Raw genomic sequence first — 12,459 nt, 5'->3', positions numbered from 1 at the left:
AAACATGCGACGCCTCTGTATTATTCGAGCAGCTTGCTATCGAAGAACCCCTGCTCCATACTGACCGCGCCGCGCGCGCTCCCGCCAACATGGGTCGCGCGTGGAACTTCTTCCGCATCGCCTACACAATCGTCTACTTCCTCCTCTACATTCTTCTCGCTGTTCTGCTCCTAATCACGCCGGCCGACGCCGTCGAGCGCTCGCTCCGCAATAATCAAGTGTACAACATATGGCTTCTGGCCTTTGTCTATATCCTCACCATCCTCGTCGTCAGCATCATCTACTTTATCCGCCTATACGTGAACAAGACGGTCCTCAACAACATCCCCAAGGCGTGGGTCCCGATCGACGTGGGCGATGTTACCAAGGCGGTGCACCAGATGATCCAAGATGGGCTCGATAGGAGCGCAGCAATTGCCTACGAGGCACGGCCGAGGACACAACCGGACGGCGTCAAGGTCACGATTGCGGCAGCTGGAGGCCTGGACATTTCAAAGGCATTGCAGCACGAGCTGTGGGACGGCATTGAACACAAGGGCTGGTCTTCGCCAAAGTCGCCCGATCTACCAAACTTGCATTATGGGACCGTCCTTGCCGAGCTGCCCAACCTGATCGAGGCCAAGGCCATGACGCTGGCACAGAGAGATCCCACCACGGAGAATGAGGTTGCTGCACCGGACCCCGAAGCCGTGTCACTTCTGCAGCGGTCTGCCAACCTTGACCTGCGCGGTTATGCGGATCACTTGGCCAGCTTGGATGTCCTCTCGCCAGACGAGACAGTAACTGATTTCCTCGCGCTGTACGAATTCGCGCGCTTCTCGACGCAGCCCATTTCCAATGCCCAGTTCCGCGAACTCATGCATCTCTTCGCCGAGGTCCTCCGCAGCATGCAGCCTTTTGACCCGGCCATCTTCCATGACCACGAGACAGTGCTCTTGGAGAGTGCCTATGGTGGTGTTGGCTCACGCAACGAATATCTCCACGCTTCCTCGAACCGGCCAGACAGCTCGGACACGTCCTCCATCCGTCGCCCTGCACCTCGCTCGGCTTCCTGGGGTGGCACGTTCCGCACAGCGCCGACCACCCCGCGTAGCCGGCCGCATCTGGTCTCGCAGCCCTCCAGTAGCAGCGGCAATAGTTTTGCGCAGACCAGACACCCGTACGATGCTTCTAGCTCTAGCAGCATGCGGTCCGGTCGGTCGTGGTCGGTGATTCGACTGGCGACACGGGAGGACGATGAGGACCTGCCATATGTACTAAATTTGATGGGCACGGCAGAAAGCATATAGCTGCGCTTGGTTATGATGTAGCGTTATGATGCATGGCTTGGAGTATGGGTATTGCTTCGCACTTAATGTTGTGTTGGATATGTAATCCACGGGATACACAAAAGGGAACAGGTCGTTGACCTTCATGGAGTTTACTAGTACTTTGTGAATATACCTTACCTTATATAAGGACTGACCAGGGCTTTGTGATTCGCCAGCGCGATCTCAAGGCCCCATAAAAAAGTCGACTTGACCTTGAACTCCATTCATTCGCCCTTCTCCCTCCTCACCTCGTGATTCTTCTCCAACAACCAGCCACAGATCAGTCGCTCGAATGGGCCCCGAAGAAAGTGGCACGTCGGTCAAGCCGCTCCCGACATCCTTCCACAACAAGCTGTCCATGCTCCAGAACCGTACAGACAGCCTCTTCACCAACCTCAACTTCACACGCACCATCCCCTCCTCATCCTCCTCTCATCGATCCCCGGCCAATGCCAGTGAACCTCCCTCCAACGCCCCGACACCGCCCGCGCAGTCTGTTACCCGCGATGAAGAGGATGATTGGGGCATGGACCTCGGCGGCGTCGGCTACGTCAAGCCCAAGGCGAAAAAGTGGGATGAGAACGAGGAGCTGAGGAGGAAGGTACTGGGGAAGCGGGCCGAGCGGGAGCGCAAGGCTAAAGAGGAGGCCGAGAGCGACGAGGACAATGAAGGTCGGGGCAGTCTAGGCAAGGAGAAGAAGAAGAACAAGAGGCCGCGCCGCGAGGAGACGCCGCCCATTGACGAGGAGCACACAACGGCACCCGCGGCCAGCACAGCACAGGCCGTCACGGACGCGGACGCGGACGCGGAACCACAGCAACAGCCGGCAAAGAAGAAAAAGAAGAAGAGCAAGAAGAACAAGGCCAAGAAGACTTCAGAATGATGCTCTGTTCCCCACCAGATCAGATCAAACTGGTCAACTACATGGATATCCAGTATGCTACCAAATCCTCTCCCCTCAGGCCCACGCCAACGCCCAAACTCCTGCCCGTCGATATATACAAAGAGCCTACCGTCCGCCCTCTCGCTCTCTCACCTTCCTGCTGATTACTGCATCCGCTTGCGCTTGCGCGCATCGTCTTCCCCTCCCCTCGGACCCTCGTCGCATTCATCTTCATCCGATCGCTCGGCGGTGTCGCTCGGGTTCAGGATATGCGCCATGCTCCCCCGCCGTGTTGGCGGCGCAGACGAGTCCTTGAGCCCCCGGCTCGCCGCGGAGCCCCACGACCAGTTTCCAAAGGTATCCGCCCCGTTGTGGCCGTTGCTGACAAATGGCGGTGTGCAGGGCCTGGAATGGGATCCCGGCGGTGGCTGTTGTTGCTGCTGTTGTTGGGAGGCGGCTTGTTGTAGCGAGTACGTGGAAAAGGACTCTCGTATCCGCTGGTCCTCGTTGGGGACGCGGTTGGGGGACTGCGGATACGCTGGTGGTGTTCCCCCTTGATATTGCGGCTCCATGCCAGGCAGCCAGCCGTGCGCTCGAATGTCCGCAGACGTGTGCCTCCTACCCAGGCCCCCGGGAGGCGCCTGCTCGACATTCGACAACGGGTGCGGTACCGGCGGCGCGGCTGGGTTCTGCGGCCGCGATGGCGAGGATTGCGTAGTTGTCCCGCCGCCTATCGATCCGTAGGGGCGCCTTGCGTTGGCGCCGAGCCGCGAAGGGACGGCGGGCTGGTGGAACAGTTGTCGCTGAGGGACCGTCAGGTTGCCCCGGCGCGCCTCGTCTGGCTGTGGCTGCCTGGGCGAGACGGGCGGGTTTTCCATCCCCCCGTAGTACGGCTGTCTTCCTACATATCCAGGGTCGGGCCCATCATCCATGCCACGCAGCACGTCAACCTGGCGCTGCATCTCGTGCTGTAGAGTAGAAACTGTTTAATATTAGCACCCAGCCTGACTGATTCCTCATCAAATATGGACCCACCGTCTCGATGGACCTGGCTCTCCGGAGGTACCAATGACATGACACTCCTCGCCAGCTCCTGATTGAAAAACAGCAGCCGTCCGATCGTATCGGAAGCCACCTGGTACTTGACGTTCATGTAATGCGCAGCCTCGTCGCTCCGCTGTAACCGCGCGCTCAAGTCGTTCAGCGAGTACTCCAAGTTCGCCAAGCGCGTGTCCGTGTTCTCGGGCGCCAGGTGCAGTGGTTCCGCCGGTGTGCCTGGCTGTGCTACTGCTGGCTTCGTGTGGTTGTTCTCCCGGTGCACGAGAGCGTGTCGACTGGCGCGTCTTTTAATCTCCCGCAGTCCCACCAGGTCGCCGCGCTTGAAGTTGCCACCGCCGTGCTTGAACTCCCAGAGTGTTGACTCGGGTCTGCTGGTGTGGAAAACGTCGCGCTCTGCAGTTGCGTCAGTCGGCGGTTCAGTTGAGTCGCTTCGTGCCTCGAAGGTCGGTCGTACCTTTGTGGAATCCATACATGTTGAGCTGCCGCACAAAAGATGAGATGTTTGTATGCTTGAAATATTGTCTGGATTGGTGAGTCTGACGCCCGGTAGCCATCCACCTATCACGGAATACTCACGATAAGACTTTCGAAAAGTCCGGCGTCGGGGCCATGACGAAGCTGTCGGCACTAGACGACCACGATATCAGATGCTGGATATTTTGGTCCTCCAGCATGTTGTACAATTTGTGAATAAACGCCGTCTGCACAATCTTTGGCTGGTGCAGAGCCGCCGCGGCAGGTGGTGGTGCTGCCATGTTGCCAATGTTCGTGTTCTTTCCGGCGCGTTCGTTCTCGTGCTCTTCGCTTTCTGCGCCTTGACTGGTTGTTCCCGCCTTGGTCTTGTCAGTTGCAGAGCGGGCGTCTGGTCTATGAGAGCTAGACGTTGGCGAAGCAATGTCCATGGGGTCGCCGGCAACGGCTGTGGAAGCCATGGCGGCGCTTGCGGAGGCAACGGAACTAGCGAACAGCAGTGGAAGCTGTACGGAGTTTTCGATATGGGTTCTCAGTCGTTCCTGCTGTCAGCCTCGCCAGATGACTGTGGCGCGCATGGAACGGGATCGAGATGTTGCTTGTCGCGATGCAAGGTTTCGTCGGTTTCGGGAGCTACGTTGGGGTCCCCTTCTGTCGTCGTGGAGATGCGCCCTGCTCAAGGCCAAGAATGGTCAGCGCTGGTATTTCCACAGCAGAATGGCCGCGAGTCTTTGGGTCTAGAAGTCAAAGACGGCGGCGCTTGTGGAAGCCGGAGGGAGGTAGCGGGTAGACGCAGGCCCTCCGAAGCTTGAGGCCGCGGAACTCTATTCCTAGGCCGGGGGGGGGGGGGCAACTGGCCGCCTGTCTGGTGTGACTTGTTCTGTTGCAACTGTACGCACCTGCCTCATTGCCGAATTCAAGCCAGGCTTGACACGGGCGCAGCAATTATACTGCGGCGGATGAATTAAGCAGAGGAGCTTCACGCGACGCGAGATGTCTGTCGCGGACGAGAGACGCAGGTGGTGCGCGGCGCTGCAGGGGTCAGTCGCTGCTCTGGAGGTACGTTCGAGCGCACAGGTGCGTCGGAGCTCTGCTGTAGTTCGGGAACCCTCGAGGATGGGAAGAGATGGATCGTCGACTGGGTCAATTCGTCGTCGTCGTTCGCTGTAGATGCACACGCACACGCCCAGGTTGGATGGTGCTAAGCTTCCAGTGTTTCGAGGGTGTGCCATGCAGCGCAAGGTGAAGCTGTCGGGCTTCTAGAAGGATGGAGCAGCTCGCCTGGCTATCACCCCTCACGGGCGGACTGGAGTTACTGGACAGACGGGAGGGAGACTGGAGACAGCGGGTGGGTGGGTCGTGGAAGATGGAATGTGGAATGTGGACGGCGACCAGGCGTCCCCGTCCGCTGCAGCAAGTGGCTCCGGACTTTCAGGTGCGTTGCCTGCTTGACTGCCTGGTGGTGTGATCTAACAGAATGTGAGGTGCGGATTTGATTGATTGATGAGAGACATGCAGCACATGGGGTTACCGTTATCCTGTTGACCCAACAAGGCAAGGGCCAGCCGTCGGTCGTGCCTTAAGGTACGGCTAGACCTTGGGTACGTAGACTAGCTTATCCGACTGCAGTCCCGTCCATCATTACTTCAGCCAGCCTCAACTCAATTACCTAATGCACCAAATAGTAGCATCAGACTCGCGGTCAAGGACTCTACAAGAGCCTGTCATGTGAATTCTCTTTCGCCCCGCGCCCGTTCAGTTCGCGATACAGCTCTGTGCCCCCATCATGGTGCCCTCATCAGGCACGATGCGCATGCCGACATCGCGCTTGGCAGCACAGCTTCACATCCCAACAAGAGTGGGGGGTTCCTCAGTTCGGCAGCACTCACTCGTTCCTCCATCGCAGTCGGCCGGTCGACATTCATCAACCGTGGCCCTGGACGTGAGACATTCTGTCCAACTGCCGACGTGTCTCACAAGGCAAGGATTCCCCAACGTTGACAATACATGGTAAGCAGGCAGGCAAGCAGATAGACAGGTAAGTACGTGTAGGTAGTCACGTAAATCGAGAACATTGATGTGAATCTGGAACTATTCCTCGCCATGAACGAACCCTTGGAAAGTCAAAATCCACGGCGACATCAAGCATGTGACTGTCACAAGCCTGACAGACGGATACTATAGACCTGGCAGGTCTAGACCTTTGTTGATTGCAAACACGTGCACGGCAAGCCATGCGGTCATCAATTCGTTCATTCCAGCATTGATACACATGGCTCCAGCTGACTGACACTTGACAGATGGTGATGCCTTCCTAGACCTAGAAATCATCCTCATCGCGGCCCTCGGCCTTCCTCTCTGCCACCTGCCGAATCTTGTCCCCGAGGATCGTGCGTCCATACCGGTCGGCGACCTTGCCAGCGGCTTCAAACATTCGTCCGGTGCGGTCCCGCATCAACTGCACCATCTCCAGGGCGCGCATCCCGCGCTCTTCGCCCTCGCGACACTCGCCCGCCAGGAGCTGCAGAAGAGTCTTGTCAATCTCAAGCTCCAGTCTCGAGAGGGCAGAGCGCTGCGTGTGAGTACTCGATGTGCCGTCGATGAGATCACGTAGTTGAGCGGCCTGGACGCCCTTGAGCATGTACGCCTGCTCAAGCTTCCGCAATTCCGCCGAGGCGCTGTCGTCCTCGTCGCCATCCTCGTCGGATGGCGAATCCTCCATCTCTGCATCCTCGTCGTCCGGATTGCGCCGTTTCTTCTCTTTGGGCTTTGGTGCCGATGCAATGGGGATCGAAAAGTCAAACTCGGACAGCAGTGGTCGTGGGAAGTAGGGGTACTGGTCGCCGCCCTTGAGAATGATGCAGTGGAACTTGTTGTCCGCCACCGCCACGGGGTAGTAGTTCTCGCTCTTTCGCCCCGACGCCAGGCGGGACAAGAGCTTCGTGTCGAGCAGAGGCACCCAGCAAGCCCGCGAGGGTGTCCGCCAATGCAGCAGCGTGAGCAGCGTGCCTGTCGAGTCGTATATGCAGGGGTCCCCACTGTCAGAGAAGAAGACACTCTTCACCGTGGCGCCCTCGGGCAGTGCTACCGTGTCTTCGTTCTGGCAGATCTCGTCTCGTTTCACGTTCTCAATGGTGTAAAGCAACCTCGCGCTGCCATCGGGCCCAACAGGCCCGTTGCCCATGGTGAGGACATAGTCTCTGTAGCTCGCGCATGTCACCATGGGTGAGCTCTTTGGACGGTACACGCGATAAGGCATTCCGAAGAGCGTGAACACGCGAACGTAGCTTGCATTAGTCGTGACTGTGATGAACGATTCGCTTAGGGACATGGCGGTGATGGCTTCTCCCACGGGCAGCTCCGTCCTCCAGTCCGAGCGTTGCGTCCATGTCTCATGGGGGCGATAGAATATGGTAGCTGGCTTGTCGCCCTTTGGCGGGCATGAGAAGAGTGTGCCGTGCTCGTTGAGGCAGGCCTTGTCGTAGAGGAAGGTGTCGGTGAAATGAAAGTCGCGCTGGAAATCATGGTCGTAGAACTCGACTGTGACAGTGTGGTGAGAGTCCTGATCGATGGTCCACACGAAGCCAATCAGGTTCAGGCAAAGGTACTTGCGATTGCCTCGCCAGGGCGTTGATCCTGGTTGGAAGGCTTCGTGGTAGATGGGTTCAATGTGCTGGCGCTTGCGGGCGTGCTCGCCATTCTCACCACCCTCGTGACCCCTTTTCAGGCCTGCGGTGGTGTAGCCGGCGCCGTCGTCGTCGACCACAAAGTCATCGTCTTCTCCGTCTACGCCACCCAGGAAGGAATCAAGGCTTCCGAGGGACTCGCGCCTTGGTCTCGATGGGATTTCCTGCCTCTTCCCATTGACCGGTGCAGGCCTTCTGCTGGCCGAGGTCTCTGCGAGAGGGTCGTGAATGAAGGGGGCAGGCTGCTTCGGGAGCCTGAGCAAAGACGCAAACTGGTCGTTCAAAAAGTCTGTGTGGATGAAGACCTCGCCGTCCGTGGTTGTGAAGGAGACAATGTTTCTGGTGGGGTGCCAGACCAGATCAACGACGTTGGAATAGTCGTATCGTGCCACGACGCTCTGCGTCCTGGTCTCCCAAACGAGCAGCTTGCCGTCCTTGCTCGCCGAGGCCAGCAGTGCGCCATTGGGTGACCATGCCAAAGCTGTGATGTCGGACAAGTGGCCATTCGCAAACACCCTCTGCTTTTCCCAGTCATTCTTCGACACCACCTGGATATCCTTGGTCGCCGTGACGGCGGCGAACGCTCGTCCGTCTGGGTGCCAGACTGCTTTGGTCGAAACGTCCGAGTCGCCGTCAATGGCAGCGATGACCCCGTCCACCTTTCGAATGAGCTCAGGAGACTCTGATGTTAGCGAGTAGACGTAGATGATACCATCTGTCCCGGATAATGTGAGGAGACGCCCCGCGGGGTCAAAGCTGACGCCTCTCGTTGCGCGCGCATGCTCCCTCAGGTATCGCACCTGGGTGATGTCCTCCGTATCCACCACCTTGACGCTGAGCTCGTCGCCCGCCACGGCGACGTATTTCCCATCGGGTGACATGGCTACATCCTTGACCGGGAGTGTCGACCGCGTGACAAATTTGTCGAAGCTGGCATCGGCAATGCTGTACAAGCTCACCGTCCCGTCCTCGGCTGCCACGACAAAGGTGCTGCTTGCTGCCGCCAGGGCGACATTGTTCTCCTGACAGTCATCAATGTTGGTCGGCTCGCCATCGGACCCGGTCTTGTACATGCGGATCAGGTTGTTGGAGCCAGCGGTGACGAGACGGCTGCCATCGGCGGTGTACGCGCAGCGCGTCGTGCCACTGGTGTGGCCAGCCCGTGGCTGGACTCGAAGTGCTGCCGTCGGGTCCATGGTGTGTCCTCTCGCCCACGCAGAGCTTGGTCCGTTGCGAGCTGGGCGAAGTTGACGTTGTGCGGATGAAATACGTGACCGTCGCGTGTCGACGCGTGGGACGGATGAGACTCGCGTCGCCATTAATTAAACAGGGGGTTCCTTCACCAGTCGTCAAGTGCCCCGCCGATTTTCGCGTCACAGCGTTCTGGCTACCCTGTAGATTGTGTTGGCATTTTTATCCACCAGCCAGGTGACTCCAGAGCACATGCACCTGAATATGAGTTCAGCCAGTCTTTCGGGCTTTCGAAAAAAGCTCATCGGTATTTGTCATTGTGATCCTGCTTGTGCTGAGGTGTTCTGTGCGGTGAAGGAAGTCTTGTCGCATCCCAGTTGATTGATTGATAATGCCTTGTGGGGTTGTTATGGACTACCTCCAGGCTTCGACCAACTCATCGTTCACGTTGATCATCTCCATTCTCACACAAGCACACCAGAAGAAAAAAACAATTGGATTCTTATTATAAAGCCCCAAAGTCTGCCACTTGCTGCTCTCTCACGTCAACCCAAGCAAGACAACATGCAGTCTGCCGATCGTGACAATTTCTTCCATTCAGAGTACCCCCTCCCAAAAACACAACCCCCCCTGAGACTTGCCGTGCCTGACCGTCAGATAGCATAGCTCAAGCACAGCAGGCGCGGAAGGAGGCAAAGTCCTCGAACAAGCATGGCGACCCAGTGACTTTCAAGAGCAAGATCCTGGCGGCTGTCCTAGACCCGGCGGCCCCCTCACATGGACTGTTCATCGCAGAGTCAGCGGGCTACGTACGGCGCGTATCGCTCGGGGTACGTGGGCAGCACTCTCACTGGTAGCGCCATTAACATGATCGCCAGTCTTCCGAACCCAAGATGACATATCGTGGCCCCAAAGCCCCCGTCACCTGTCTTGCTCTCAACTCCACAACCGTCTTCGCCGGCTCATGGGACAAGGATATCTGGACGTGGGACATTGAGACTGCTGCGCCAGGGCGGAAGCTGAGCGGCCACAGTGACTTTGTCAAGGCACTGGTCTGCGCCAAGCTGGCCGGCAAAGACGTCCTCATCAGCGGCGGCGCTGACAAGAAGATCTTGGTGTGGGATATCGAGTCGGGCAAGCGGATCCACACCATTCAAGATGCGACGACGACCATGCTAGCCGTGCAGCACATCGCCGTTGACCCCTTCCTCAGCACCGATCAAGAGATTGTCTTCGCCAGTGCCAGCAGTGACCCTCACATTCGTCGTTGGAAAATCACACGCTCGTCCGCGGAACAGTTGCCAGAGACCTTTGTTGACCGCCCCGATGCCGAGCGACTTACCATCGAGGAGCATGAGACGAGTGTGTATCGGCTCGTTTACGATGCGACCGACGAGGAAGCCAACCTCTGGACCGCGAGCGCCGACGGCACGGCCAAATGTCTGGCTCGGTCGCGGGGCTTTGTCGCCGACGACTCCTTTGACCACGGAGACTACGTTCGTGCCGTGATCGTGACTGAGGAGTGGGCCATCACAGCCGGGCGAAACGAAGACGTCAAGGTATGGGACAGGTCGTCGGGTAAATTATACTGCACCCTCGAGGGTCACTTTGAGGAGGTGACAGACCTGGTCCTGCTCAGGGACGACACGTCGCTCAGGATCGCCAGCGTGGGCATCGACCGCACCATTCGAACGTGGCCGCTTGCGAGAAAGGACCTGGACGAGACGGTCGAGAAGATGAGGGCTGCCGCAGCTGCCAAGCCACAGGAACAGGACAAGGCGGGTGACGGCATGCTCACGGCTGAAGAGGAGGCCGAGCTAGCCGAGCTCATGGACGACTAGGCAGTGAATTGACTGTCTTGACATTGAAATCCATCGTCAGCATGCCCTGAACAGCACTGCTCGAGCAACATGGCAACTATTGATGAAGTGATTGGAAGGTCTCTCTCAGCTCAGTATTGGACTATGGCCCAGGTGAGATACGGCAAAAGAAATGATCGGCATCAAACAATGGACCAGCCTAAGGTACCTTCCACCCCCCCGAGAGTATGGCCCCAGGAGGCTCCGTTACGCCAGGAGGGACACACACCACGGCTTGCCCGATTGGACTAGACAGCCACATGCCGATCAACATGAAGAACGAGAGGAAACATGAACCACCGACACTGCCACAGTCCATGTCCCTCGCTCTGTTTGGCTGTGGCACTCACAGTCGCCTCGAGTTGGCTGGGCTTTTCATTCGCGGCATCTTCCAAGATAGGGCGGCTGATGACTGCCGTGTTGACCAAAATCAGCACGCACGTGGAAGTAGCTGGGGCGCCAGATCAATCTATGCAGTTGGCCACGGTAACCCGCGGGGAGCGACCCAGGAACCAAAGTGGACCGTCGAACAGCGGCAGAATGAGTCTTGCCCGTTCTAGATGCCGAAGGCACTGGATTTCTAGCCTTATCTTGACGTTGTTTGTTGGATGGGGGCGGAGTACGCTGCTTGCTACGCCACAAGCCCAACCGATGAGCCAAATAATGCAGCCATCCCGTATATGTGTATCCGTAACCGTACTATCACGAGGCGTCACGCACATACAGGATAGGGCATGTAGATCCATCAAGTTAGAACTGAGATCTGAGATTGAGACGACTGATCACACCTGTTGTGAGTGATCACACTATATGACAGGTATTAAGGAAATCATGGAGAGGTGGAGGGATACTAGATTTTAGTGCCGAGATCGTACCAAAAAACGAAGCTTGCCCCATCTTTCATGCTCGCAATAGGTCAGAGATTGGTAGGTACATGCCAGAGTACAGTTGCTAATTTGAGGACTGGATATTATCATTAATTACTGATCGGAGTCTCCGCAATGTGAAAGCACAGGGTCCCTTGGAAGTTGAAAGTCTGGAGCAATTTTGATTCTCAAGAGCCTGCGGAGAGCCGCGGACATGGAATTCCCAAGCTCCCCCTTTACGGAACGGTAGGATCTACGGGCCATGCTCTTTTCTTGATTGGAGCCACCCGCGCGGCTAGTATACCAGGTGAACAGTATCGCATGCGTCACGGTCGTCAAAGGCGTTGCATGTGCGCAGCTCATGCAATCCAAGTACGGCTGAAGATGCTGTGGACCGAGTGCGGTGATGAGTTTGGAGACCTCAACGGGCAGCTTTTCGGTCTTGGTATTCTTGAGGATATCGTCATGTCGATCACCGATACGCTAACGTGACTCCAGCCGTCCCGCCCCACGGCAAGTATTAGCCAGCGGCGTACATAGCGCCAGCAGACTGCTTGCCAGAGTGCCAGTTGAAGTTGCAACACGATCCCGAACTGATCACGGCGCCTTTCCTCATCGCACCACAACATATGCGATGCGCGGTGCTCGACAAAGGCGAAACAACCCTCGTGGCCACGACTCGTGAGACACCATGCGGTGTGAGACAAATGGTTGAAGAACAACCCACCGGCCATGTCATAACGTGGAACACCGCACGTACTCCGTACTCCATTCGGGAATTGTTCACGTTGCCTCTGTGCCATGGATTCGACGCAAGGGGCCAGAGGCTGCGATGGATCCAACCTGGTACATATCAATGCTTGTTGCCGAGAGCAAAGAGCGATTTGCATGGACGATGGCAGGCTGCAATTCGCATCGTGTCACACAACCCTCTCCGGACATCTTAGCGCATTACAACAAGATGCTGCATAAACGTCAGACAGACACACAAAGTCTGTCAAGCGTGAACCGGAACGCGGAGGCCAAGTTCGTGCTCTGCGTGTAGCCTCTGTGCACGGACTGGGGGGGGGGGGGGGGGGGGGGGGGGGGGGGGGGGGGGGGGGGGGGGGGGGGGGGGGGGGGGGGGGGGGGGGG

At 57.6% G+C, this 12,459-nt stretch overlaps 5 protein-coding genes across 5 annotated transcripts; 3 read left to right on the top strand and 2 right to left on the bottom strand.

Moving 5' to 3' along the window:
• Positions 1–89: 89 nt before the first annotated feature.
• Positions 90–1,289, top strand: J7T54_004905 (uncharacterized protein; the record flags this gene model as incomplete). Its single annotated transcript, XM_051505940.1, has 1 exon — positions 90–1,289. One exon carries the CDS (start codon positions 90–92, stop codon positions 1,287–1,289), a length of 1,200 nt encoding a protein of 399 aa, XP_051362595.1.
• Positions 1,290–1,602: 313 nt separating this feature from the next.
• Positions 1,603–2,193, top strand: J7T54_004904 (uncharacterized protein; the record flags this gene model as incomplete). Its single annotated transcript, XM_051505939.1, has 1 exon — positions 1,603–2,193. The coding sequence occupies one exon, from the start codon at positions 1,603–1,605 to the stop codon at positions 2,191–2,193; it is 591 nt and encodes a 196-aa protein (XP_051362594.1).
• Positions 2,194–2,357: 164 nt separating this feature from the next.
• J7T54_004903 (uncharacterized protein) lies at positions 2,358–4,184 on the bottom strand (the record flags this gene model as incomplete). Its single annotated transcript, XM_051505938.1, has 4 exons — positions 2,358–3,175; positions 3,229–3,645; positions 3,707–3,774; positions 3,829–4,184. 4 exons carry the CDS (start codon positions 4,182–4,184, stop codon positions 2,358–2,360), a joined length of 1,659 nt encoding a protein of 552 aa, XP_051362593.1.
• A 1,859-nt stretch (positions 4,185–6,043) lies between these two features.
• On the bottom strand, positions 6,044–8,605 carry J7T54_004902 (Minichromosome loss protein-like protein; the record flags this gene model as incomplete). The annotated part of the gene is made up of 1 exon (XM_051505937.1): positions 6,044–8,605. One exon carries the CDS (start codon positions 8,603–8,605, stop codon positions 6,044–6,046), a length of 2,562 nt encoding a protein of 853 aa, XP_051362592.1.
• Positions 8,606–9,164: 559 nt separating this feature from the next.
• J7T54_004901 (uncharacterized protein) lies at positions 9,165–10,441 on the top strand (the record flags this gene model as incomplete). Its single annotated transcript, XM_051505936.1, has 3 exons — positions 9,165–9,202; positions 9,262–9,430; positions 9,479–10,441. 3 exons carry the CDS (start codon positions 9,165–9,167, stop codon positions 10,439–10,441), a joined length of 1,170 nt encoding a protein of 389 aa, XP_051362591.1.
• Positions 10,442–12,459: the final 2,018 nt, after the last annotated feature.

Source organism: Emericellopsis cladophorae (genome assembly GCF_022114955.1).
Source record: "Emericellopsis cladophorae strain MUM 19.33 chromosome Unknown NODE_18_length_329999_cov_121_726099, whole genome shotgun sequence".
In the NCBI taxonomy this organism is placed as follows: domain Eukaryota; kingdom Fungi; phylum Ascomycota; class Sordariomycetes; order Hypocreales; family Bionectriaceae; genus Emericellopsis; species Emericellopsis cladophorae.
Note: the sequence above shows the minus strand (reverse complement) of the source record. Positions and strands in the feature narration are given on the sequence as shown.